Genomic DNA, 27862 nt, shown 5'->3' on the forward strand with positions numbered 1-27862 from the left:
ATAAAGACTCTACGGTACATATTTTTTGGTTAAGTTTATTTCTGACTCTTAGTACGTTTCTATCCCCCACCCCTACCTTCATTTATATTAGAAGTAAAAATTAGGTTTGGCTCTGAGGAATGGAAAACCCAAAATACCAGTGACATAACCAAGATAGAAGCTTCATTTTCTCTTTGGTAAAACTCTGAGTTGGTGGTCCAATTTTGGAATGGCAGCTCTATGATCAGGAACCCAGAATTCTAATGTGTTTCTCTGTCATCCTCAACACACAGCTTCCATCTTATGGCACAAAATGGCTGCCCCAGCACTCACCATCATGTCTGCATCCAGGCAGCAGGAAGAAGAAAAGGGACACAACCAATCCTCCCTTTTAAGGATACTTCCTGGAAGTTACACACACACACACCTTTCATTTAGGTCCCATTGACCAGGCCCTAGCACATGACTTCACCGAGCTGTAAGGACAGCTGGGAAATGTCGTTAGCCATGTCTTGTAGCTAAAAATGAGGAAAGGGCGATGAGCCATTTGGGAAACAAGTAGTAGGCCATGGCAGGTGGATCTGTTTGCAATTTAGATTACTTACTGGATCTTTGTGAATCACTTAAAATGGTCTCCATTCTGGGGGAGGGGCAGTTATAAGTAAATGAAGGAATAAATAAGCTTACCTTCCTTAGAAGGCAGGTCAATCTTGTTATTGTTTCTGTTTGACATGTCTCAGAATCTCAGAATGGGCTCCTAGATGCAATGGAGTTCCTTAACCGTTTCTGTGGATCCCACTTTGAGATGCTCAGATGACTAAGTGTCTGCAGGGGTAGCACTGGCGAGCTCAGGGTATTCTTTTTGTCTCTGAAAGCCTAACGAGCAGTAGACATTCACCTGCACTGAGGCTGTAAAAGAAGATCAGTTTTCTTTGATATGAAGTGAATTTTTAGTTTTTTAAATTTATTTATTAATTTTTTAATTTTTTATAAACATATAATGTACTTTTATCCCCAGGGGTACAGGTCTGTGAATCGCCAGGTTTACACACTTCACAGCACTCACCATAGCACATACCCTCCCCAATGTCCATAACCCTACCACCCTCCCCCGGTCCCCCTCCCCACAGCAACCCTCAGTTTATTTTGTGAGATTAAGAGTCTCTTATGGTTTGTCTCCCTCCCGATCCCATCTTGTTTCATTTATTCTTTTCCTACCCCCTTAACCCCCCATGTTGCATCTCCACTTCCTCATATCAGGGAGATCATATGATAGTTGTCTTTCTCCGATTGACTTATTTCGCTAAGCATAATACCCTCTAGTTGAATTTTTAATTTTTATCAATGCAATAGCTTAATGTGCTTCTCTCTGCCCATCAGGTTGGGAATTTTATAAATCTTTGGTAAAAGAGGGGAGCATCATGACATGCAGTTACAAGCAATTCCTTTGGCAGACAAATATCTTTCAAACAGCGCGGCTCTTGGGGTGCAGTAGGGATGAAGAACGTGATGAAAGGATTCAGAATAGAGAAAAAATCTTGGGTGCTGCTCACTGCACTTGTCATCTTGCCAGGCGACGCTGAAGTTACAGAGCTCCATGACAGCAGCATCTTTCCGACTTGAGTGTGCATAGGACTTGAGGGACATTGTTAAAACTGCAGATATCCGGGACCCACCCCCAGAGATTCTGAGCCGGTAGCTTGTAGCTCGGGGACAGCGTTTGGACAAATACTGGGCTAGAGGATGCTGAGTGTCTGAAGTTCAATTTTTCTAAATGGAGTCGATTCAACTTTCCTTTGAAAAAGAACAAGTCATTAAAGAAAAGCAGAGTTTGCTTTACATACTTAATTTTCTAGATTTCTAAAGGGACCAGCCGTTCTCCTCCCCCCTCCCTCCTCCCTTCCCCCATCTCTTTTGTGAAGCTGGACCCTCAGACCCATGGAACACAATAGAATTCCTGCCTAAAATGTTAATGATTCGATGAGGGGCCTTTAGTACTTGCTTGTAGCTCTTGGGCACCTAATGGGCCAGGCTCCAAAGGGCTTGGAGAAAGCACCCTTAAGTAGCTCCTCACCATGGCAACCAGTACACACTGACCTGTGTCCGTCAGTTTCTGGGCTTGCGACTCCAGAGGGTCACCTCTGTCACAGCACCAGGAGGAAGCTGCAGTTGATTTTGGCATTCCAGGTGCGCTGGAAACAGGGTGTTGCTCCCAGGCCCTGACTTCTCCCCCTCTGCAGTTTCCTGGGTGCAAAGCTGTTTGGATTCTGGGAGTTGGGGACCTGAGAGAAATAGGGTGTGTGTCGGGGGGAGGAGGGATTTGGGGGCATGAGCTCTTGGGAGCAGATGTGTGTAAATTGGAGCTGTCAGTTGGGCCAGCAAGGAAATAAGAAGTATGAATCTTAGGGGAAGGGAACAAAAACACAGTCATAAAGACAGCTTGAAATTTAGGCCAGGAGGGGAATTACATACAAGTTCTTCACTTTATGTGAAAAATCCAGACACAAGGAGAATTGATCACCTTTGCCTTTGAGTGTTTGTGGGGGTTATGGTAAAATTCTGATTAGAAGGAGAGAGGGATGGCAGCCTTGGGTTTTTCCCACCATTTTAGTATGAAATTTTTTTTCAAACATACAGCAAACTTTCCCTCAGTCAACACATCTTATTTTTTGGAATAACTTTGATTTTAATATCATGATTATTATTTCCTCCTTTATTTTATTCCAGTTCTGGTGTTATTCTACTCTTTTCATTTGTCCCGATTCACCCAAAGCCATCATCTTTAATGATTATAACAAGAACATGATGGTAACAACAGAAAGAACTACCGTTTATTGAATATAATGACAAGCACAGCGCTAGCCACTTTTCTTATATGACTATCTCATTATTTGTCAGAATGAGAAGGAGGTAAAATTATCCCTCTTTTAAGATAGGGAAATGAAGTCTCAGAGATAAGTGGCTGAACTAAAAATCAAATCCGGTCTTACCTGACATTGTGCCTTGGCAGGCCAGTTTCAGGGGGCAGTAACTGCCCTTGAGATTCCCTTTAAACTGGGTTAGTGAAAAATTCACTAGTATCATCTCAAACCTACCATCAAGGTCATTGATAATACCATTTTCCAGTGTAAAGGAGTCTATAGTTCGAAGTATAATGGAAAAGCTAATCTTTGAACTACTGTAATAAGCAAACTCTCTGGGTATCTACCTTTCTTTGCACAAGAGTGAAGGAGGCAATATTTTTCTTCCCTTCATCATCATTACTGAAATTCATTGAGTTTTGCTATGGGCCAAACATTCTACATTCATTTAAATCTTAAGGCTAGTGCTCTGGGCGTAGGTAATATAATCTCCACTTTAGAGATTGTAGGGGAGGGAAACATCTTTTCCTTTACCCTCTTAGGTTCTGTAGTTGGAGCCCATGAATTAAACTTAGATTAACAAGATAAACAGTTTATTCTTTCCGCTGCTGGGGGACTCAAAAGAAAGACATGAAAACCCAAAGAAATGGTTTGACCTGGGGTGGTACCATTTTAACAGAGTCACCAATTGTGCTGTAAATAGACAAAGGAAGGGAGTACATTGTGGGAAGGAAATTGGCAGTAAATTGTGCTTCTGGGGGCAGTAAGTTGTGGAAAGTAAATATATGGGGGAACTAATGGAGGGAAAGAATTCTTCAGGAAGATTTGTTACACGGACTCAAGTTGTTGCCTTCCTCACTGATGAAAACCATCTTCAGTGATTGAGTTGTGCTCGTCTTATGGATTAGGACAAAGAGACACCTTTACAAATGGTAGTTAATGCCCTGCTTTTAGAAAGCAAGGGGGAGGGACGCCTGGGTGGCTCAGTTGGTTAAGCAGCTGCCTTCGGCTCAGGTCATGATCCCAGCGTCCTGGGATCGAGTCCCACATCGGGCTCCTTGCTTGGCGGGGAGCCTGCTTCTCCCTCTGCCTCTGCCTGCCATTCTGTCCGCCTGTGCTTGCTCTCTCTCCCTCTCTCTGACAAATAAATAAAAAATCTAAAAAAAAAAAAAAAAAAAAAAAAAAAAGCAAGGGGGAGGATGGAGAGCTAATTGCTTTCAGCTCAAAATAGTCCTTATACTAAAGTGACTTCTTTTGGGGTAGCATACTTTGATCGCCCTCAAATTCAAACAGTTGATCCCCGCTGGAGTAGATAGACCAATGGAACTGAACAGAAAGTCCACATATACCTCAAAAAATGGAGTTTTGTTATGTGATTGAAGTGGCAACTCAAATATATGGGGAAAATATAAATGGCCAGCATTCAATAAGAAATGTTGGGACATGGTTTTGCTTGGCAAAAAGTACCAAAAAAGTAAAAATACAAATGACAGTATTGGGGAGATATCACAGACCATTCATATCACAGACAAGAGGTTATGCTCCCTAATAGATAAAGAACACCTACAAATGTCTGAGGAGAAGAAAATCTCCCAAACAGAGAGATGGATGAAGGATAGGAGGACATTATTTATAGAAGAAATGCAAATGGCTCTTAAACCCTCAGAAAGGTACTCAGCCTCATTTAACAGAAGCAATGTAAATTGAAACAGCACCGAGATGCCATTTTCTTTGCATTGTGCAAAAATCCAAAAGTTTAATAAAATACTACATTGTGTTTGGCTGATGAGAATATCAATCAATCTAATCTCCATGGAGGGCATTCTGTCAGTATCTTTCAAAATTTTAAATGTATATGCCCTAAGTTTCAGCAATGCCATTTCTAGAGATTTCTCCTGCAGTTATACTCACAGATGTGTAAAGTGACCCATGTAGATGCTATTTACTGCAGCTTTCTTTTTTCTTGTAAAATATGGGATACAACATAAATAGAAGACTACTAAATAAATAGTAGTAAATCCATAGGATATGCACAAAAGAATAAAATCTGTAGGTAGTGATTTAGAAAGAGCCCTAGGATACATTTTTAAGTGAAAATGAGCCAGGTACAGAACGATATGCATAATATTCTACCATTTGTGAATCATGAGTACATGATTCTGACACCTTCCCCTCTCCTAGCAAAGAAGGATCCATGGCTGGTCTCCTGGGCAGCTGGAGGAGATAGAACACACAATTCTGGATGCTGCTTTTGCTGGGGAAATTGTTGGTTCTCCCCTAACCAGGTGACCAGATCCAGGACCTCAGGGACCTCTACAGGGCTCACCGCTCCCCTTCGCCATCAGCATGCCCATATCCAGTTGTACTAGTGGGAACCATACGTTTTGACTCTTTGTAGACTAGGACTTCTTTCCTCCTGGGGTCGGGGTGGTGTGCGGGCTAAGGATTGTTGGGAGGTAGCATTCATGCTCACTTTCAGTTTATTCATATCCCGTTAGTCCGTGTTGGCATTATAAAAGCTCACTGAAGAAATAGAGAAATGACTTTCAGTTCCAAATTTGGGAATAGAAAATTTGTCTTTAATTAGATAAAGATATGGGGCACCTGGATGGCTCAGCCGTTAAGTGTCTGCCTTCGGCTCAGGTCATATCCTGGAATCCCAGGGTCAAGCCCCACATTGGGCTTCCTGCTCAGCGGGGAGTCTCTTCTCCCTCTGCCCCTCACCCTGCTCGTGTGTTCTTTCTCTCAAATAAATAAATAAAATCTTAAAAAAAAAAAAGATAATGTTGTATGTGACTTACCTAGGGCTTTTACAAAGTGGTTACCAGTGATTAGTGTATGACATCTTGACAAGCCCAGGCTTGATTTCATGTTTCAGCTACCTTCTCGATGGCTAGCAGAACCTGGAATTTTGATTATATGTAGTCTAGCTTTGTAATGGAAATATATAGTCCATTCAAAGATTGATCATTTGACTTTGCCTTGAGGCTTGGCATAAGACAGAAAGCTTTCTGTTGGGACATAAATCTCTATGTGTCTGTAGCATTTTTGAATGTCTTACAAAGCAGTCATTGTGAATTTGTGCCAAGAGTTGACTACAAGAATGTTTATTGCAAATGTGTTACTAATGAAAAATGGGGAACATCCACTGTGGCCAGTCATAGGAGACAGATTAAATTATGGTACGGTCATATAATGGATGCTCTGCAGCTACTTAAAAATGATGAGATATAAGAATATTTAACAACATGCAAAAGTGTTCAGCATATATTAAGGGGGGAAAATCTGGCCTCAAAATAAATCACAATAGTGATCTCATTTTAAAAGTATTATACACATAGACCCTGCATGGCTATAACCATAGATTATTAGCATTTGTTATGTTTTTGTGATATGGGTGAAGGTTTTATTTTTTCTTAAGATTACGACTATTTTTCTAAAACAAATACAATTGACTACTTTTGCAATAAAGCCTCTGATGAAAGCTATTATGAGACGGGATAGAGGCAGAAATGCCTGTGAGTGCCTTTTCCAATTAGCTGCAGTGGCTGATAGAGGAACCCGCCTCTGGAGCCGGAATCTCTGCTTTGTCCTTCCCGGCCCATGTGTGAGCTATCTGGATCTCTGCCCTGTTCCTCGCTATTGCTGGCTGGACAGTGTCTGGGCTGCTCAGTGCCCCTGAGCAGAGACCCTTGTGAAAATTTCTAACCTGATTGAAACTTCCTCCAAGCATATTCCTGGTATTCCTACTCAGAATGAGGAGAAAACGTTTAAGAAATTAATTTTCAGGTCATCTAGAAGACCAGCTCCCTGCCAATTTCAGGTGGAATTTGATTGAATTCTTTCTGAATACTTCAGTAGCTTTTGAGAAAGAACTTTCTTGAGCGTCCAGCTGCAGCTTCCCGGGAGCAGGTGGGGCTTGTTTGAGAACGCTGGAGTCCGTTGCTATGGAAACAACAGTCAAGTCAGATTGCCACAAGAGGACCTCTCCCGAGTCCTCAAGAACATACTGTTTCCTTCTGCTTGGTTTAAGGAGACACAGAAACCCTCGCTTTCTGAATAACCTGTTTCCAAGGCCAGACTGATGAACGGATGGTCAAAGGGAGCAAATAATTCTTAACTGTTGATGATGTCCTTCTCAGAGAGATCAGGTTGGATTCTGATGGGTGAATTCTAATAATTAGAGTCTTTGTTTTGCACAAGTGCTTTTAAGAACTGGCCGGCCTTTCCCATCAGTGGGATTAAATTTAGTACAGCTCCCAAGTAACAAAAATTTCAGCTAATGGTTGCTTCTGTACCTTGCAAGCTGTTGGAGCCAAAAATCTGTTATGGTATGATCAGAGTTCACCTTGCATGTTCATTGGGCTTTCCTACAGTACTTTCAAACTTTAAAGTGTTTTTTTTTTTAACATTTCTTAAATATTTTATTTATTTATTTATTTAATTTTTAAAAAATCTTTTTTAAAATTTATTTTCAGCATAACAGTAATCATTGTTTTTGTACCACACCCAGTGCTCCATGCAGTCCATGCCCTCTCTAATACCCACCACCTGGTTCCTCCAACCTCCCACCCCCGACCTCTTCAAACCCTTCAGATTGTTTTTCAGAGTCCATAGTCTCTCATTGTTCACCTCCCCTTCCAATTTCCCCCAACTCCCTTCTCCTAACTCCCCATGTCCTCCATGCTATTTGTTATGCTCCACAAATAAGTGAAACCATATGATAATTGACTCCTCTGCTTGACTTATTTCACTCAGCATAATCTCTTCCAGTCCTGTCCATGTTGCTACAAAAGTTGGGTATTCATCCTTTCTGATGGAGGCATAATACTCCATAGTGTATATGGACCACATAAGATTTATTTATTTTAGAGAGAGCGTGTGTGTGAGTAGTGGGGTGCAGAGGGAGAGGGAGAGAGATAATTTCAAGCAGACTCCCCACTGAGTGCAGAGCCTGATGCTGGGCTCAATCTCACAACCCTGAGATCATGACCTGAGCTGAAGTCGAGTCGGTTGCTTAACCGACTGAGCCACCCAGGTGCCCCAAGGGAGGTGTTAAGTGCTTTACATGATCAAACTCATTTAATTCTTATAAAAATATGGGGGAGGAGATAGGTTTATTTGCACTTTACAGATGGGGAAAATGAGGCATAGAGAGTTATATAAATTTCTAAGGTAATGGAAGTAGAGTCTAGGGCCAGGGTTTGAACCCTGGCAGCTCATCTCCAGGGCTGGACTCGTAGCTGCTGAAACGTACTCCCATCCTCATCAGAAGGAGCAACTGGGTTGTTGTTTTTCATTTTCTCTAAGAGCTTTTCCAGAATAGCAGAACAATTGCTCAGTTAAGCAGAAAGAATCTGGTTACTTAAAATACATTTATTTATGTTGCACATTAGGATGCTTTTAATGGTTCCATTTAGCTTCAACACAGAACACACTACTAAATTGCAGCTTAGCCTTGCAGAATATTCAGAAGGCCAGTCTCCTGAACTTGGTTTCCTATCATTGTACAACACAGTGTTACAAGACAGGCAAAACCATGTACCCCATGTTGTCAAGAAATGGAATGTGAAAGTGATTCAGGCGTCTGGCTTGAAAGAAAACTCATTCAGTTTGGTTTGTTATAACTCACTGTAGTTTGTTATATAAAAAGAAAACACCAAAGTGCACACTGTGGCTGACTATGGGGCATAGAGAGAGATGGGAGGAAGATTTCCAATATCTCAGTTATATACTGGGATATCACTTGCAATTTTTATTAGGAGCATGCATTTTTCGATGAGACTGTAGAAAGTTGATCCAATGAACTGTTATTGCTTATGTGAAGGTGAGCCATTTTGCAATGTTCATTTATTCATGGAATGAACAACTATTTCCTGAATGCGTACTAGATGCCAGGTGCTAGGTACTAGAAATACATAGGAATTAGTAGTCTAGTGGTCAGACAGACGTAAGGGCAAACAGTTATGGAATGAGGTAGATACTTTGCAGTTGAAGGGATTCTAGAGTAGACCAGGCAACACTGTTCCCAACTCTACTTACAGCCATAGTAATCTATGGGTTTGGTGGCTCTATGTGACTGGGGTAGGGGATGGCTGGAGGAGATGGAAGCATTTCTGAATGACCTAGGATTCTACAATTCTCTCATTTTGTGAAATGACTGGAAGCATGCCCAGCACATGGAAGATGGAGGGCTGATTCTGCATGTTAACACAGGGTCCAAGACATCAATTTTTCCCTAATCCCAGTGTCTCATGGCAAACTGGTTGGTTGTCATTTGCCATAGGACTACGTTTCAAGGTTGTCATTTAAATGCTTTTCTCTGTTACATGATTCCAGGCTATTTCCCTGCCTCTCAGAAATGTGTCCTTCCACTTTGTAAAAGGCTTAATGGGTAAGAGGGGCTGGCTTGATGCAGATTTATTGTCTACTTTCTAGAGTCCCTTGAAATGAAAATGCCAAGTATTCCACGAAGGACCTGGGTTGAAACGACTCACTCTACATCCAGAGGTCAATCGTGTGGCCTTTGTGATAGACAAGAAAACATAATTGCAATAAGCGTATGCTGCCTTTAGATCCAGAAAAAGAATGGGTACCTGTATACTTTCCTTCCTGCTTGACCTTAAAGCAATTTTTAAAATTAAGTAACAGGTTGTAAAAAGTAGCTTTTCTCAGGACTGTATGGCTCATTAGCACCGTATGGTGCACCTGGACCAGACATTTCTTTCTTAAGTCCTGTGTTCCTGCCTGTTTAAAATGTGAATGATTGCCTCCCCCGTCCCTGCCTCCAGTACATGGAGGGTAGTTTAATCCTTCCTGGCACACGGTGTGCTTCAATACCTTCTTTACAAGCGTGCCTGGTTTGGGAATTGTTCTGTAATTGGAAGTCAGCTTCACTAGGCGAATGCACACCTTAAGCTCCTCACAGTGTCCTACCGGCCTAATTAAGCTACAGAACTATTAAAGCAATTATTTGGGAGCACTTGCAAAATGAATGCATGTTGGTAATCTGTGTAGTTATAGAGATCCCACTCAGATCTAAGTGCTTGGGTGTGCCGATTTTACCAATGGAAAAAAAAAATCGAAGTAAATTTTCCATACCCCAGGACTACAGTGTATTCTTTGCTGAGACTGTAAGGCCTCTGCAGGGTCAGAGAATTTGATTATAACCATAGCTTCTGGATTGGCAACAGAAATGCCATTTCTGGCCCCCTCTCCTTTTATAAGCCAGCAGAAAACAACAGAGAGAATAAGAAGCAGCAAAGCAAACTTTCATCTTGATTAAAAATGGGAAATATTCATATCTGGACCCATAATACTGTGTTTAAAAAAGGTCTTTCGGACTAGTGGAAACTGTACTGGTGTGAAGACAAACATTTCAGATTTCTTGGGCAGTGTAGGCAGAGCGCAGAATTCTTCAAAAGCGATGTCACAGCCTTGACTTGAAACAAGGTCAGGGTGCATAGATCAACATGCTGTCAGCACCGAGTGACCTCAGACCACGATTAAACAAACATATAGGAAGCACACAGACACCCCATCTTTGCCACCTCAGAAAACCATGGGTAGGTGGGTGTAGGATAAACTGAGGGGAACAAACAGCCCCCCAGGTTTTATGTTTGCTGAAGAAGAAGGGAGATGTCACCATGTACCCAAAACTCCACTGAGTAGTTTCACTGGGAGGAGGGAAACTTTCAGCCAGCCCAGAGCCATTCATCATTCACAGGGGCTTGGCAAGGTTTCTGGACACAAGAGGCCCAAAGTGATCACCTCATTCGTCCGGTCCGCACCCTTACTATTCTTTCTCATACGGTTCAAGAATAACATGCCCTCCTCAGCTCAAGGATAGAAAATATTAAAAAAGAAATCAGCATGGGATTTATATGAACACGTTGCATTTGAAAAGAAATACCACATATACACACAGAGGTAGAGGAATAAAACACATTAGAAAGATTATATCACAAAACAGGTAAAAATTAAGACAATGTATATTAATACCAAATATACACACACTCACGTCAGTTCACCTAGGAAACCACCTTATAGAATTGCACTGTCTGAATCGGTAGCTACTAATAATTGAATTATGGAACTATTTCCTATGTGCAACTGAGGAACTAAAATTTTAATTTAAAAAACCGATACTCATTTCAGTTTTTGGAAAGCTTTTTAGTGTGTTTGGAATAATTTGGGCACGTGAATTTACTTTGCAACTGTAACTTTTATGAAATCTAAATACAGATCAAGTATTGCCAATGAAAATGTATCTTAAGATATGCTCTAAGTATAAAATATGTACTAGATTTTAAAGGCTTAGTTCAGTAAAAAAGAATATAAAATAATTTGTTGAAATGATAATATGGTTATAATGGGTGAAATAATATTATTAAAATTAATTTTACGAGTTTCTTTTTAAGTTTTTGAAGTGGTAACTAGAAATTTTTAAATCACATGTGACTTGCATTATATTTCCATCAGATAGCACTGCTATAGAATAAAGCCACCAGGGTGTGAAGTAAGTGGGTATTATTCAAAGTAGCCAAAACCAAAGCAAAACCCCAAAAAGTGGGTGCTTATCCTTAGAGGAATGGATAATACATACACATAATATGTCATAGACTATTATGAAGCCTTTGAAAAACACAGCTTTGCCAGTGGACTTGAATATCATGAAGAATTGTTATAGAAGGAAAACAGACTGCAGAGAAATGTGAGTAGTCCCAGAATATCCCAGAATGATAAAACAACCATACCAATCCTCAATAGCATATGTTTATAAAACATGACCTGAGCATGAAAAGAAAAAAGTACAGAAAGCTATATGTCAGATTATTTAACCTGGGTTACCTGTATGTGGTGGGCCAGGGCCAGGGAAGGGAGGGAAGCGAGTAGAATATACAATGTTTAACTCCCTCCCTCTCCCAGCATATATTATGACTTGGTAGAAATGTCCAAGGTATGTTGCCAAGTGAAAAGAAGTTGTACATGATGTTTAAGTCGATTCATTCTAGTTCTGTAGAAGCAATAAATCCTCCATGCTCTTATATATGTTTGAAGAAAGGTGTGTGTGTGTGTGTGTGTGTGTGTGTGTGTGTGACTTTTTACTAGAAATGGATATTACTTTCTGCAGTTGAAAAAAGAAGGAAACTTAAAAACAGGACAGTAATTATTAAGTTTTCCTTGAAATGAAAGAGCTCAGAGAAGAGCTACAAACTTCCAAAGAACAGTAATTGCAACAGACAGAATTTGAAAATGAGTTGGTTACAGAAGCACATTAGAAATAGCACAGAAATCCTCTTAGAGAGACTCAAGTATAAAATAAAATAGATGTAAAGAATTAAAAAGAGAAAAAGAGAATAGCCCTGGCAGACCAACAAAAACCAACATATGAATAACCAGCACCATGGCATGCTATTGTCACAGGCTTTTCTGAAGGTTGACACAAAGAACATAGAGAAAAGACATGTAAATATACTTTCCTAAAATAAAATCTAAACATTGGAAGGGCACATGAATTCCAAGAAAATTTGATACAAATGATCAATAGAAATATCCTAGTATATTGTACTTTAGAGAAAAAGCATCCTTTGGGCATTTAACTTCATTCTTTTCCTCTGCTGCCACACACACACACACACACACACACCAGCTATTTACATATACATTTCAAAAAACTGTGCATGAACAAGAAAGAAAACATAACTAAAATAAGTTACCTAAGGTATTCCAAAACTTTTTCACATTTTTTTTTCTTTCTTGTGAATCACCTTTTGACTCAGTCATTGGTGTTTGTGTTTTCTCACACAATGTGGTCTTGGGGCTATTAAGAGAATTGGTGATGAGCATTTCATTAAAGAGTACCCTGCCATTGTCTCCAGAATTTTCTTTTGACACATGTTATATCTCAGAACCCATTAAGGAAGGTTCTTCTCTGATTCCTACTAAGCAGCTTTGATGCTGATGCTTTCCTGGTCAATGGAAGTATCGGTGGAATGTTTTGGATCTCAACCAGGACTTATTTTTCTTCCTCAGATGGTCTTTAAGTGACTTTTTGACCAAAAGGTAGTGCCATTTTCCAGTCCTGTCAGCTGGAAGAGAAACAAATCCTGCATGAGTAGGCTTTCTGTGATAGAATAGGTTGACTCCTTGAAGGGAGAAATGAATATCATGTATCCATGTACTTTATCATGTTGTTTCTTCAAAATACTCACTATCCTTCCCTCAGACATGATAATTCATCCATAGCCATTGATATCATGCTTATTATATGATTAGCTTTGGGTAATGGAATGTAGTAGAAGTGAAAGGTCTTCCCTAACAGAAGTTTTAAGAGCATCCCCACCCCCCCATAGTGGCTGCTGCTTTAGCCTGGGTCCTGGAAGTAGAGACAACATGAAATACAGCCAGAATTGACCCTCAGTAAGCATAAGGTGCAAGGAAAAAATAAACTTGTAAGTCACCAAGGTTTTTGGCTTATTTCTTATTGCAACAAAATTTAGGGTCAGCTGACTGGTATAACTCTCTAAGCATACAGGATTTCAAACTTGGTTTTAGAATGATCTAAATGCTCTCCTAAAAGACTCCTGATTTCTGTAGGACTTCCTCAGGGCAGGCCATGAATGGGTAATAAATGACTGATCCTTCTCCTTGTGAGATTCCTGGCTACTTCAGGTCAGCCAGGGTGAATGCACTGACCTCTCCTGAGATGTTCTGGAAGTGAGTCACTCTGAGTGTGGCTGAGCCGTAGCCCCACTGTTGTGAGCCATCATTGATACCTGCATTCTGGTAACATGTTGTAAAATTGTAGGGTCAGAAAACATCTTTGGGACTGGAGGCAATAGCCCATCTTGAGATATCACAGTAGTTCTCAGTGGGGACGGGTTTGAGGAAGGGATGGAAAGAGAGGAGGACGATGCTAGAGATCTGAAAGATTCACTCCCATTTTTCTCTTTCCAGTTAAAGCTGACTCCATGATGGAAATAGCCATCTGTGAAGAATAGTGTTTTGTTTTTTTTTTTCCACCCCAAAGCAGGAAATTCAGCATCTGTACCTAGAGTTCCATTGGAGGAGTAGGTGAACTCAAAGTGCATCAGGGATCCAAGTGCAGTTCAGCATTGGTGGAGCCAACAATGTGCAGCAGCCCCTTAAAGAAGACAAGCTGTGGTTTCCTCCTGGGATGATGTCACCAGGGCCGTTGACAATAGTGCTGGTGGAAAGTACGATAAAACAGTTAGTTGAGCCTCTGAAGACAGAAACGGTAGATGGGCAGAAGACACATTAAAAATAGCATAGAATGGGAAGCTGATTTCCTCCCCATTTTCAGGTTAGGGTGGGTTAAGGACAGAGGCCCCAGAGAATTAGTTTTGACTCTCAAATTCTGTCTGGCCTCAAGGACTACCCCCCTTTCTTCCAGAATAAACCAAGAATCAATCCTCATAAAGCACTAGCACATTAAAAAGGGCGGATGGGGTAAGGGGATTGGTTTTGCAGATAGAAAGCGTACAGGGTGGGAGGCGCCAGTATGGGTCATGGGCCCCTGGTGGCCCCTCATACACTGGAGCCTCACTATCACTATTACCATGTTGTCGGGATAGCCTGCATGGCTTGGTGCCCTTAAAAGGGAGGTGGTACCAACTAATTAATTATTGGGCACGAGTTAAGGGCATAGACTTTGGACAGAAAGACGTAAATTTTCTATCTTGATTGTGCTTGCATTCATTCTGCTTGGGAAAGTGGGATAGCCTTCTCAAGACCTGATTTTATTGAACACCAAAAAGAGCAATAGTTCTTAACTTCTATGGAGGCTTTGGGGTTTAAATGAGCTAATTCACACCAAAGGCCTATCACAAAGCTGGGGGCATAAGAAATGCTTGTGTAGCACTTGCTAGTTAGTATCATACTTCCTAGTCTCAGCTAAGAGAGGTCAAGATGAAAGGTGGTTTAGAACCATTGCACAAGTTCTTCTTTTTCTCTTTTTAAAAGATTTATGTTTTTGAGAGAGGGAGAGTGTGTGAGTGTGAGTGGGGGGAGGGCAGAGGCAGAGGGACAAGGAGACTCCCTGCAGAACAGGGAACCTGATGCGGGGAGTCAATCTCATGACCCTGAGATCATGACCTGAGCCAAAGTCAAGAGCCAGAGGCCCAACCGACTGAGCCGCCCACGCGCCCCACAAGCTCTTATTATTGAACGCAGAGTTATAAAGTTATAAAAATAAGTGGATGGGGTCTGTATGCCTAATTTGTTTATTAATAATGGCTATGAAGAAGTCAGACTCAAGAATCCAATACCTGTTCAATAGAGTTCGACAACAAGTTACCACATCGGTTGTGTTTGCAGGTGGACTGGAGTTGAAGGCATTCTCTAAAAGGTGATAGCAGTCGAGGTCTACGGGGGTGCTGGAGAGTATCCCTGGAAGTGAATAGAGGAGTGCCCTCCGCTTTAATAACCAACAACATCACCAAGCCCTCCTCCTGGTTCTTAGCTTCTTCACTGTGCTCTGCACGTTTCACTTTACAATATACACAGCATCTCTGCCTCTCAGCTCCCCGCAGTGGCTGATGATGCCTCTGCAGGGTGGGGGGCACAGACCCCTGAAAGCTGCTGCTCTGTGGGCTCCGGGACACAGGACACAAGGGACAGCCTGCAGTACCTGCAATGCAGGCTGTCATGAAGCAGGCGACGGTCCCCGCGATCAGCGCTCTCATTGCCCCTGCAGCGATATCGTGTTTTCTGGAAGGAGCCATGGATGCTAGGAGACACGGAAGTAGGAGATTAATGTTGAGGTTATTGATTGGGAATTCCAAATTCCCCACCTCTGAGAACTGTTCTGGGGCTGGGCGTCTCAGGTGAGAGACTTTCTTTTTTTTTCCAAATTCACTGGGAAAGTCAAGATTCAGGGGCTTCATGATGAGCTCCACATCCAGAGTTCTCTGGTGGGAGGAAGAAGGGAGGAAATATGTCCACAGCAGAAGGTCCAGAAGCTTCCCTTTTCTACAGAAGAAGCAAGTTCTCCATTTTATTCTAAGTTTCACCACCGTGTCTGGAGGGCACGGCAAGGCAGATGGATCTCAAGGTGGGACGCAAACATCTCCAGCTTGTCATCACCAGCTACTTCTGTGCCTATGGCTGACATCACTAACTAATCACAGCATTTCCCTGCTTGCCCTTGGCCTCAGAATCCTTCTCCAGGTGGCCTTTTTAAGTCCACTGGAACTGGCATGCACAGCGAAGTCTATGCGTCATCCCTGGGTAGAGAAGCACTGGTACATTTGAATAAATTCTTCCTGACGTTAGTTGGGGTTACATAAGAAAACTATATTGTAGAGCAGGAATAAAAAAAAAAAAGACTTCAAAGCATTTACTACTGTCACAGGACCTTTTCCCCCCTGGACGCCAATAATGTTACAGAGAAAGATGGAGATCGAAAGTATGTTTATGTCACGTACGTTGTTGAAGAATATTTTTTTCACTTACTGAGTCCACCGATCACTATTCCTAGGGAACCAAAATTAGCAAAGCCACAGAGAGCATAGGTGGCAATTGTCTCCGAACGAATCTGTAAATAAGCACAAACACACAGAAGTATACATGGTGCCACTCAGCTTAGTAAGTCTGACATCCTAACCAGGCTTCCTTTTCTGACTATGGAATCGATATGGACAAGTGAATGTGCAGTGCATGGTGTCAAACACCTGTTGTTTCCTAGACCACCCCCCACTCTCTTTTTCCATCTTCCCTTGAATTTGGAGAGAGGGAAAGGGGCTGTGCGGATTTGGAGACTCTACAAAGGAGTTGGGACCACTAGTCTTAGTCTCTACAGATGCTACTTTCTGCCCAGTGATGACTCCTAACATTCATGGCCACTTGCTATCATGTGCCAGGCACAGTGCTAGCCCACTGAGGATATCAGATTGGTCCCAGAAGCTACTCACATTACATTTGTTGGATGAAGGACTTATCTAAGATGTATAAAGAGCTGTTATAATTTGATAATAAGACAAACATCCAATAAAAAATGGCTAAAGAGATTTCACAAAAGACATTTAAATGGCCACAAGCACATGAGAAGGTATTCAACATCATTCATTTACCAGGGAAATGCAAATCAGAACAATAACGTACCACTACACATCCATGAAAATGGCTAAAAAAAGGGCAATACCAAGTGTTGACAAAGATGTGGAACAACGGGAATTCTCGTATGTTGTTGGTGGGAATATAAAGCGACACAGTCTGTACAAAGTACAAACATACTTGGTAGTTTCTTATCAAGTTAATAGACACAGCCAGTCTCACCCAGCAATAACACTCTTTGGAATTTTCCCAGGAGAAATAAAAGCATATGTCCATAACAAGACTGTACTTGAGTATTTATGGCAGCTATACTCATAATACCTTCAAGCTAGAAACAACCCAAATGTCCTGAGACAGACAAATGGATAAACAAATTATGGCTATCCATAAAATAGAATACTACTCAGCAGTTAGAAGGAAAATGCATGCAACAATGTGAATGCTAAGTGAGTCCATTTGCCTGAAATTTTACAAGCAAAAGTAATCTATAGTGAACGAAAGATCAGGCTGCCTGGGAGTGATGGGGTGGGTAGGGGTATTATTGACTACAACTGGCCATGAGAGAAATTTCCTAGGTGTGATAGAAAAGTTCTATGTAATCACGGAGGATGAGGTTACACAGGTGACACATTTGTCACAACTTGTATATACAACCAAAAAAGGGCCTTTTTCGTATGTAAATTATACTTCAGTGAAAAATAATTATATTAGTAAAAAGGAAACTCTTAGGTATCATAAATAGAGTCCCTTTCATTCTGGCTTTGTTTTGTTTGCCTTTCTTTGGTCTTCAGATCTAACCATACCTTAGGAGTATTAGGTGGGAGAATGGTCATGGGCAGTAGGAAGATGGGAGATGAATTTGTAGAAGCAAGAGCATGGCCCTCCAGCTCTACTCTGATGGCCTCTTGGTGTTGCTTGGCCCAGATAATTCTTTCTCAGGTTGAGGAGCTGACTACAGGACACTCAAAAGTTTCAGTGGACTTTGTTGTTCACCAGAAACTCACCCAATCTGGCAAAGGTGCCCACACAATTGAGGCAATAATTTTCTTTTCTAAAACCCTGAAAAATCTCTGATTTGGTTTAAAGAACAAACCAGGAAAATAGGACATTCAAAATTAGTAGTGCCTTTTTATCCCCCAACTAACTGGATTTTTTAAAAGCTCACATTCGAGACTCAAGTGGCCACATAAATTTTTTTGTTGATTATAAGGCCTCTCTTCTCTTTCATGGTTTTCTCAGAATGCCTTTGTTGATATTTTCAATCAGCGTGCATATAGCAGGCAGGAAAAAAAAATCATGTATTTGAGCAATCCGCTATTTCTGGAAAAGCTCATCCTCATTCCCACCGCTCTCTAGTGCTTTTCATTTAGTTCAATTGGCTTTAAAAACAGGCAGGCTTAATAAGAGACCGTGGGGAGGGAGATGGCACAGAGCACTTGAGATTCCTCTTTCCTATTTCTGGGGATCTGTGGGAAGGGGATACACAGATGTGGCCATGTAGGGCTTTATAATAAGAGGAAAAGGAGGTGAAATGATGCTACTTTGCCTTTTCCCATACATGTGCAAGATTACATGATGAGAACAGCTCCACCACACTGGGAAATGAATAATATATCATATAGCTCTCCTAGCTCCTGAGCAAAGATGCTGTGTGTTCAAGGACAGTCTTCGCAGCACTGCTTCCAATGGCAGGAAATTGGTAACAGTGTCCATCAACAAGAGACTGGTTAAAATACACAATGGTGTGTTCATACTAGAGAATACGCTTTCACAGATACCGAGGGAGAAAGGAATCCAAGATATGTTATTACGTGCATAGAGCAAAGTTAAGAGCACACTCTGATACAGGGAGAAGAGCTGAGTGGCAGAGAAATAAGGAGGAAGGCTTACTTTTCCCTCTTGCCTTTTTGTACCTTTTGAATTCTGGACCATGATATGTATACATTGAGTGTAAACAAACAAGCATGCAAAGTATTATTTTTATGCTAAGAAAGAAAAGATGATGGAGTAGCAAAGAGCTCATTCTGTGGGCAATGTGCTCCATACATAGTCTGACCTGGACAACACTGGGTTTTGCTTCATAGACACAGATCTTATGCTTCGGTCAGTGGTCCCTTTTCCGGGAGATGCTACAACACTCCCACCGCTTGTTGGTGGGTAAAGAAAAATTGCAGGGACTCATCCCCATTTTGTCGACTGGAAATAAGAAATTAGGAAAAACAAAATGCTTTTGCCATTATGACTCAACAGTAGCAGAAACCCTTGGGCTCCTGTCTCCAAATGTCCTCTGTGGGTCTGCCTCTCACTGGGTTCACCCAACCCAAGTCGGCCCTCCTCTTCTGTCTCTATTCTCATAATGACTGTTCACAAACCTGGTTGGTACCCCCAGGATCGTGAGCTTGCTTTGCTCATTAAAAAACTCCTTTCTCCTGGCAACTGGCACTTGGAGATGGAAAGCAATTCACTTAATTTAGCCCATTGTTTACTTTTGGCAGGGAAGCAGACTGGTTTGTGGTGGCATCTAAACAATGAAGACATTCGGCCAAGCTCCACTGCATGGCCAGTTGAGGAATAAACATTTGAGAAACAGAAGATCTACAGAGCCACTGTTATCAGATGTATGGGTCAAATGCCTCTGACCATAAACACGAATCAGAACACTCTTGGAGTCTGCTGTTGTATTTGTAGAATACATAGGAGTGAATTTGCAAGTTTGGTCTTTAGGGTACTGGGAGAGATGATCGTGGTGTTCAGTGGTAGGCAATCCCAGAACGTTGGGCAGTGTGATTTTCCTCCCCTTTCCTTTTAAAGCCAAATACATGCCCAGAACATTCATTACAAATGGCTTGTTTCAATGAGTAATGGTGGTAGTCCGAAATATTCCCCATTTCCTTAAGAGTTTCCATGTGTGTGACCATTCTGTTTTTCACGAAGGGAAAAGCTGGAGACTTGGCTGTTAAATATGACCTAAGTCATGGCTTCACCTGAATTCTCTTATCCCATTCAAGGCCAAGCAGACATGGGCATCTCCTTGGAGCCCACTGACCTGAAGTGCTAGTTAGTTATAGGATGCTTGTCCAGAAAGTTCAGACCATAAGCCAAGCTCTTCTCTTTCCTCACCCACTTGGAGAGGAGCAGTTGTGTTTCCCTATTTCTTTAGGATGTCCAGGCACTATCTTACCTTTGGACAGTTTCTCAGAGTCCACAGAATTTCTAAAACTGGAAGGAAGAGAACTTCAAGATTATTAGAAAATGAGCCCATGAGGGCAGAGGCCTCATCTCTTGTTCAATGCTGTGACCTCCGTGCATATGTGTATTGTACATAGAAGGCATGTAGCAAATATTTGTTGACTGATTGATTCCAGCCCCAGCTCCTAGGACTCCAGGTTTGGATCTACGGTTCTCAAGAGTCAATGATCACAGTAGGAAGGATTAGCTGTGTTGACACTTACACAGACACAGGCATGTGGATTAATTCAACATAATGGAAAATTAGGAGGTGCTATGTTCATTCACTATGGTTCCCTGAGATCAGGGATTTTTGTTCTGTTTTGTTCTCTGACGTATCCCCAAGTGCCTAGCCTGCTACACAGAAGCACCTGTGACTATTTGATGAATGTATGTATGTGATAAAGAAGTGTGTTCTGAAATCAATGTGTTTACTCACCGACATATATTGCTGCACGCCATCTACAAATTTGGGTCCGGCCTCCTTTCTTAAACGGATCAATTCTGAGAGGTGCTCATAAGCCACAAATTCATTGAAAAATGTCTTATAGCCTATGAGTTTGGCAACCATAAAGCTGTCTTGCCAGTCTATTCCCATCATGAAGGAAAAGGGCATGAAGATGTAGGAGCATATTATCTACAAAACCCAAAAATAGATACTTTATTAGAGTGGTGATTTGCTTCTGGTTTTTCTGCCTTACTGTTGTGACAAGATTTTTCCCAACCCCTCTGTGTCTCCTTGAAGCATAGAACTCCCTTCACATCGCCTTTCCCATCTCCACCCATTAGGAGTCAAGCTGGCATCCGAGTCATTTGAGAGAACCTGGATACCTGGCATGAGGTGAGTCATTCTCTCCTGAAGGTTGATAGGACATGGAGGGGGTAAGGGCAGTGGTGGGAAGATACATGAGAGGTGTGTGCATTATGTAAGTGTATACTACATACAGGTGGTTAGGAAAGGCAATTCACAAATCTACTTTTTTTTTTTTTTTTTTTAACAAAGATAGGCAGAAACAAAATGGAGGAGAGACAGGATAGCATAATACCTCAAAACTCAGTTGAGGGTAGTCAAACATGTTTCCCAACCAGGACAGGGCCGCATTCACAAAAGACAACAGGGACAGGAAGGCAATCAGGTTCACAGCTATGTTTGCCACCAGGGAGATGGATGAAGATGCTCCCTGTGTTGCGGCTTCTAGGAGGTTCCTTGAATCGCTTTATCAAAAAACAGCAATTTCAGAATTATCAAGGTGTTGTCAGTGAATGGACATCACAGGTGTAGAATCATCATAATCAGAGCTCATTTGGTTAGAAACAGAAACTGTCAGCCTCCTGCCTCAGTCAAAATACCTAAATTCCATCAAATCATGATGCCATTTATAATTGGTGAGTGTAGGTGATGGCAAATGGGTGTCTAACCATTCTACTACTCTGTTAATTAGGGGGGATTTATAATGAAAAATTTGGGAAATGATACAAATATTATAGGTTTTGGGGCAGCTGGTTGGCTCAGTGAGTTAAGCCTCTGCCTTTGGCTCAGGTCATGATCTCAGGGTGGTGGGATCAAGACCCGCATCGGGCTCTCTGCTCAGCAGGGAGCCTGCTTCCCCTTCTCTCTCTGCTTGCCTCTCTGCCTACTTGTGATCGCTGTCTGTCAAATAAATAAATAAAATCTTTAAAAAAATATTATAGGTTTTAAAAATTATATTAAGGTAGCTACCAGAAAATATTTATAAAATATTCATGGTATAAGCCCTAGTAATTCAAAGGAGGCCTGAATATCTATCACCTCATTGAAGAAGTGGAATGTCACCATTACCTTTGAGCACTTCCCCTTCCCTAATCTTATTCTCTTTTCTTCAATCTCAGAGGTATCTGTCTCCCTAGAAGTTGCTTATCGTTCCCTTTCTTTTAATTTTTCCTATATGAGGGTGTGCCTAAATAATACGTTGTGTAGGTTTGCACATTTGCTTAACTTTGTAAGTGGAAGCACACATATCCCATACGTGTATTCTTCGACAACTTGCTTTTCACTGACTGTAGCTACATACAAACAAGGGATAAAACTCAGCAACATGCTCGTTGATGGATTCTGTTACTGAACTAGATTCTTTTGACTATCCTAAACCCCTTCATCTTTTTCACCCCTTTTTCTCTTTTTTTTTTGCACAGGGCAAAAGAAAAGGAATTGATGAGGGGTTAAAGATACCTATATCACACCTTCATTCTCCCTCTTATATAAGAAACTTCCAGAAATGGTTGTCCCATGGCTCTCCAATGGTCGTGAATCAGGGCTCAATAAACACTACACTATATTTTACATGAAGCATCTACATTGAACTGTTCAGGAAGTGCACTGACATTCAAGTATTTAGGAAGATTTTCAAGTATTAAAAAGGGATTTTCTTTGGAAGTCTCGTGAAGTCTAAAAGTCACTGAGAAATTAAATTTACCTTAATACCATGATTCACTCTGCTCTCCAATTATCAACGTTTTGCTGTGCTTTGAATCTGGATTCCTCCCCGCCCACCGCCCCGTCCCGCCTCAGCCGACTCCCCAGCTGGTATGAATTAGATGTCCCACTTACCCACTTTCCATTTTCATGGCGTTCTTGAGGGTTATTTTAGGTGTTTCTGTCTCAGGCCAAAAGAGTTTAGCCACAGCCAATGATGCGGGTGCAGACATGACTGAGGCAGTTAACAGGTGGGAGGGTGAAACCTGCAATTTCAGGAGAAAGAAGGTCAACTGAGGTTTAGCTTTTCTGTCGAGTTCAGGATGAACAGCCCAAAAGCCCTACAGGGGAAGAGAAAGGTAGAATTGAGCCCTATGCCAGGAAAGTGTTTCTTTGGAGGCTTGGAAGCACTCAGTGAGCCAAGTCGGCATCACCTTGAGAGTCAGAGGGAGGAGGGAGGAATTGGTGTTAATTGACCACATCTTTGGGTGAGAAGCTCAAAACCAAAATCTAATTATTTCAGAAGAGAATTAATCCTGTGCGAGAACTTCCAGATTCCTCTACCTCTCTGTGGACCTTCTGAATGTTTAAATAGTCCCTAAAGCCCATATTTCATCACATCATCAGTGTAGACAGGGGGAGTATCTGGGGATGCAGGCACAGACACACCCCTCCCTGTCTTCCTTTCACTCTCCTGAAATCCGTGGTGCCCTTATATAATATTCATTTCTCCAGAGTCCCTTTAATCTGTAAGAGATTTCTGTTTCCCTCACTGTGGACCTGCTTAAACTCTCTTCCCTTTCCTCCCCACATCCTTATTTTGTTTTGGGATTCCCTTCCCTGTATTTTCAGAATGGCAGTATCTGGATTTCCTCCCCCACTCCCTTGCAGCCAGCACATTTCTGCCGGCAGAATTCCTACAGTGGTGGCGGAGTGGACCATCTGTGGATCCAGACAAGCTGCTATTCCTGAGATCTCTGTCACCTTTTTAATCTTCTCTCTTCCTCGTGGTTGGCTCTCAGAGGACCGGATGAGGCGGAGGGATGAGACTCACCTATCTGGTAAGCACTGCTAGTCACCTGGGCCCACAGCTGTGTGTTCTTCCATTTCTCCACTGGGGAGGAAGCTTAGAAGTTTAGAAGCTTAGAAAAGCTTAGAAGCTCTTTGCTTGGGGCAAGAGCATCAGTTAACCATGGTCTGCTGCGCTGGGCCACAGACGACCAGCTCTCCAACTGGGTTGTATGTTAGAATATACAGGAAGGGTTTTTAAAGAAACAATGCTGCTTAGGTCTCACTCCAAGAGATTCTGGCTTAATTACTCTGCAGTATGGGTCTGGGCATTAGGGTTTTTAAAAGTTCCCAGATGATTCTAATATGCAGTAAGTTTTGGGAACCACTGCTCCAAAGCACAGGTCAAAAAACTTTTTCTGTGAAGGGGCAGAGAGTAAACATTTTTGGCTTTTTCAGGCTACAGTTACCCAACTTTGTAGCATGAAGGCTGCCATACAGAAATGAATAGAAGGAGCTGGTTTCCAGTGAAACTTTAGTTACCAAAAGGGGGAGCAATTTAGTTTGACCCATGAGCCATACTTTGCTGAAACCTGGTCTTGACTGCTTCTACTAGTGACAGTGATAGTGGTTTTTCTTTTTTGTTGTTGTTGTTTTACATATTTAAGTGTTCAGCCACAGTAACCTCATAATACGATTTCATTCTGCCACAGTTGGATCTAATTCACATTTGGGTGGCAGGGATTTGAAAATGAAGTCACAAAGCCCCTCAGGGTTACTCCACTCAAATGCCAAAGGAAGGGTGAAGGACACTGTTTTGCCTCCTTTTCTGGCAGCAGTGGTAAAGAAAAGACAGAGATAAAGCAGCAAAGAAATAAGAGGTTGAATTTTCCATAATTTTCCATAAATATCCTTACCCCAAAAGAAATGTATGCACCTAAGACACTTCCAGCAATGGTAGAGAACCCAGCGGTCATGATTGCATGGAGTTCAGACTTGGTGACGTGTGGTAAGTATGGTCGAACTAGCAGTGGAGACTCTGTCTGGAAGCAAAGGAAGACCAGATTAAATGTTCCTTTTTAAACCTTAGGAGGGTTTGCCAATCTACTCAAGATTCTTTTTTTTTTTTTTTTTTTTTTTTGTTAAAGTGGAACCCGATGTGGGGCTCAAACTCGAACCCCTGAGATAAAGATCTGAGCTGAGACCAAGAGTTGGACACCCAACTGACTGAGCCACCCAGGTGCCCCAAGATTCCATTTCTAAAGCAGTATTTCTTTCTTTCTTTTTAAAGATTTATTTCTTTATTGCAGAGAGAGGGAGAGAGAGAGAGAGGACACAAGCAGGAGGGGCAGAGGGAGAGGGAGAGAGAATCTCAAACAGACTCATGACAAGCACAGAGCCTGATGCAGGACTCAATCCCACCACCCTGAGATCACCACCTGAGCCAAAACCAAGACTTGGACTTAAAGTAGTATTTCTAAGTGTGAACCACAGACAGCTCTATCAGCATCACCTGGGAACTTGGTAGACGTGCAAATTCTCAGACTTACAGATTCAGAAACTCTGGGAATGGGACCAGCAATCGTGTTTGAACAAGCCTTCCAGGTGGTTCTGATGCATGTTCATTTGAGAACCCACACCATCAATGTCTGGGTCACTGAACTCCACGTCAGTGTGCATATAGCGTCATGTGTCAAGTCTGCAAAGTCTGTAAGGCCAGTCCGTATAAGGTCCCACCAGCCTAGGATTAGAGTCTGATGGCCAGATACTCTTTTCTAAGGTCGGAATACTATTGCTGGAGTAACTGCCCTGGCCTTCTGAACTGGAGATTTCCCATCTTCCAGGTTCTTCTTGACAGACCATATACCTCTTTGCTTACACCACATGGACATAGAGACGCAAGTATAAAAAAAATACCAGCAAGAACAAGGACAGGTGCCTGCAGGCACTTTCCTAATTGGTAATCAGACACCCCACTCTTCCCCTTGGGTGGAAAGGAATTAGAGTGCAGTTGTAAGGGCTTGAGTCCCATTAAGGAGGACAGGCGGCCTGCGACGTGGAGCTCTCCATAAATAATAGCTGTACTTTTAGCATATTAAGTTATCAAATTGAGCGTCACAGAAGCATGTGTGCAATTTTACAATTTTCCCCTCATTATTTGTAATTGTTCTATAAGATTGAATGTGTTGAGCTTCACTTCATGGACTAAATAGAAACTCAGTACATAAGCCCTCTTACCCTGCAGGTAGGAGTAATCAAGTCAAGAAGGTGTTCTAATTAGTCCTGAGAGATTTTATGGCTATAATTATCACGATTTCAACTCCTAGGGAAGGAAGTATGGGCCCCGCCCTAAAGACTATCCTCCAGGCTTGCAAGTTGGGCTTACCAATAAGGCTCAGCCTGCCTGGAGCAGCTGTAAGCCTCAGATTTGGAGTTGGAGTTGGAAATGTGCGTTTCTCTGGGTGACTTGAATTTTGCTTCAAATCCAATTTCCTTGGGTAGTGGTGCTGGCAAGCATTCACACGTTTCCTGGGTGTGATTCCATTTTGCCTGAAGCTACCTATTCTGAGTGGCGAGGATGATTATGATCTCTTCCTTATCCACCCCTTAGGAAGGCTGCTGTTTTGAAGGACACCCCTTGGCTTCATATTTCCTTGCTTAAGTAGGCTTCAGGCAAAACACTTATCCGTGTGATGGATCAGGAAGATGAAAATGCTTTTGCTCATCAGCATCTTTCTTCAGGCCCAGCTAAGACAGACCATTGGCCTGTTCAGACAAGTTGAGAATAATCTCCAGTATTTATACAGCTGCAGGGTCATTGGTGGAAAGCCTTTCTTGGCCTCTTCCATTTCCACAAGCATTATACCACAGAAAATGAGGCTGCCTGTTACATCTCTGCAGCTTCTGGGTAAGTGGTGAACTCCATTCGAGTGGGTGACCCTCTAGCCTCCGGAGGGGGGGTTGGAGACGTCAGCAATTCAGTCAGCTCACAAAAGACTGGTTGAGAATCTACACAAGAGAAGCCCAGCGCTTTGATAAAACGATTCCACCTTTCCTCCTCTCCATAAACTTTCAAGAACCCAAATTTGACACTAGTGTGCTGGGACACTTGGAAGGGAGCTCTCTCATACACTCTTTCTCTCTCTCTCTGGAATCTGGACATTGTCAGTGCTGGGGGTTCCCTATTTTGACACCCTACCCCTGACACTAAAAAACAATAACACCGTTATGTTACTTATTCCGCTTTCTAGGAAAAGTATACATTTCAACAGGTGTTTTGTTTTTGTTTTTTTTTGAGATTACAACTTACCTGTCCGACGAATATATTGCCAGCAGCAACTACGGATTCAATAGGAGATGATCCCATAGTAACTAGCATTATCCATCCAACCTAAAGAGGTAAAGGGATAAAGTCAGGGAAGAGCTCTTTGTATACACAATACTTCAAAATAGGGATGAAAGTCTTTGGAGGAAAATGCCTTCCACCATTGTTGGCAGGCCTGTGATGGTGCTAAGAGTGAGTGTGCGTTATCTAGTCTACAGAGCGGATGCATCCAGTCCTCCTATGTGAATAGTAGGGCTGAATCATTGTATATATTTTGAATTCATACATTCAATAAGCAAACCAATGTCTACTGAAACATTGTATAAGAGTAATAAATCATAGTAATCGCTAACAGTCATGATAAGATTCACTGCATTCCAAGCACTGTTTTATGCTCTTGATCCAGGGAACACATTTAATTATCATAATAGCCCTTTGAAGGAGGTCCCGTAATCATGGCCATCTTATAGAATAGGAATCCAAGGCACAGAACAGCTTAGTTATTTTGTCTAAGATCACCCAGCTAATAAGCAGTGGGATGTAGTTGAGGTTTGGCCTTTTCTACTGAACTCTCAAATGAACATGGTTGATGGTCCCCTTTCTGCACGGGCCCTTCCAACTAGAGACTGTGGTGTCCGCTTCAGGATGGGGACCTTCTGTTGCATTCTCTCCTTCCTTTCTGCTTAGATGTGAGCACAGAAATGAATGCTGAGTGTTGAAGTCAACAATCAGAAAATTATGGGCCCTGGCACATTCTTGCTGAAATTCTGAATTTTGCTGGTGTTCTGGTTTCTCTCTCTTTCGCTCTCCCTGTCTTGCTCTCTCCCTCCTTCCTTCTATTTTATGTATTTACAAGGATCAAAGGAGGGCTATGGCTGTGTCCAAACTCTGTATGCACTGCCTGGCTCATGTGTGCAATCAAACTAACTCACA

The 27862-nt window shown here is 42.0% G+C and overlaps 1 protein-coding gene across 4 annotated transcripts in view; it reads right to left on the bottom strand.

The window, feature by feature from the left end:
- Positions 1 to 392: 392 nt before the first annotated feature.
- Positions 393 to 27862, bottom strand: part of SLC28A3 (solute carrier family 28 member 3) — a 70272-nt gene continuing 42802 nt past the window's right edge. For 2 of the 4 annotated variants that reach the window (XM_047700697.1, XM_047700699.1), the window contains 10 exons: positions 26915 to 26995; positions 24522 to 24647; positions 22732 to 22862; positions 21191 to 21359; positions 20584 to 20781; positions 16317 to 16398; positions 15493 to 15591; positions 15131 to 15251; positions 13894 to 14049; positions 11776 to 12924 (listed from right to left, as the gene is read on the bottom strand). In XM_047700697.1, coding sequence (XP_047556653.1) covers positions 13923 to 14049; positions 15131 to 15251; positions 15493 to 15591; positions 16317 to 16398; positions 20584 to 20781; positions 21191 to 21359; positions 22732 to 22862; positions 24522 to 24647; positions 26915 to 26995 — 1134 coding nt within the window. In that variant the 3' untranslated portion in view covers positions 11776 to 12924; positions 13894 to 13922. Of the gene's footprint in view, positions 407 to 11775; positions 12989 to 13893; positions 14050 to 15130; positions 15252 to 15492; positions 15592 to 16316; positions 16399 to 20583; positions 20782 to 21190; positions 21360 to 22731; positions 22863 to 24521; positions 24648 to 26914; positions 26996 to 27862 lie in introns of those variants that run through there. The other 2 variants (XR_007122371.1, XM_047700698.1) reach the window with 2 other exon arrangements.

This window comes from Lutra lutra, chromosome 13 (genome assembly GCF_902655055.1).
Source record: "Lutra lutra chromosome 13, mLutLut1.2, whole genome shotgun sequence".
Lineage (NCBI taxonomy): Eukaryota > Metazoa > Chordata > Mammalia > Carnivora > Mustelidae > Lutra > Lutra lutra.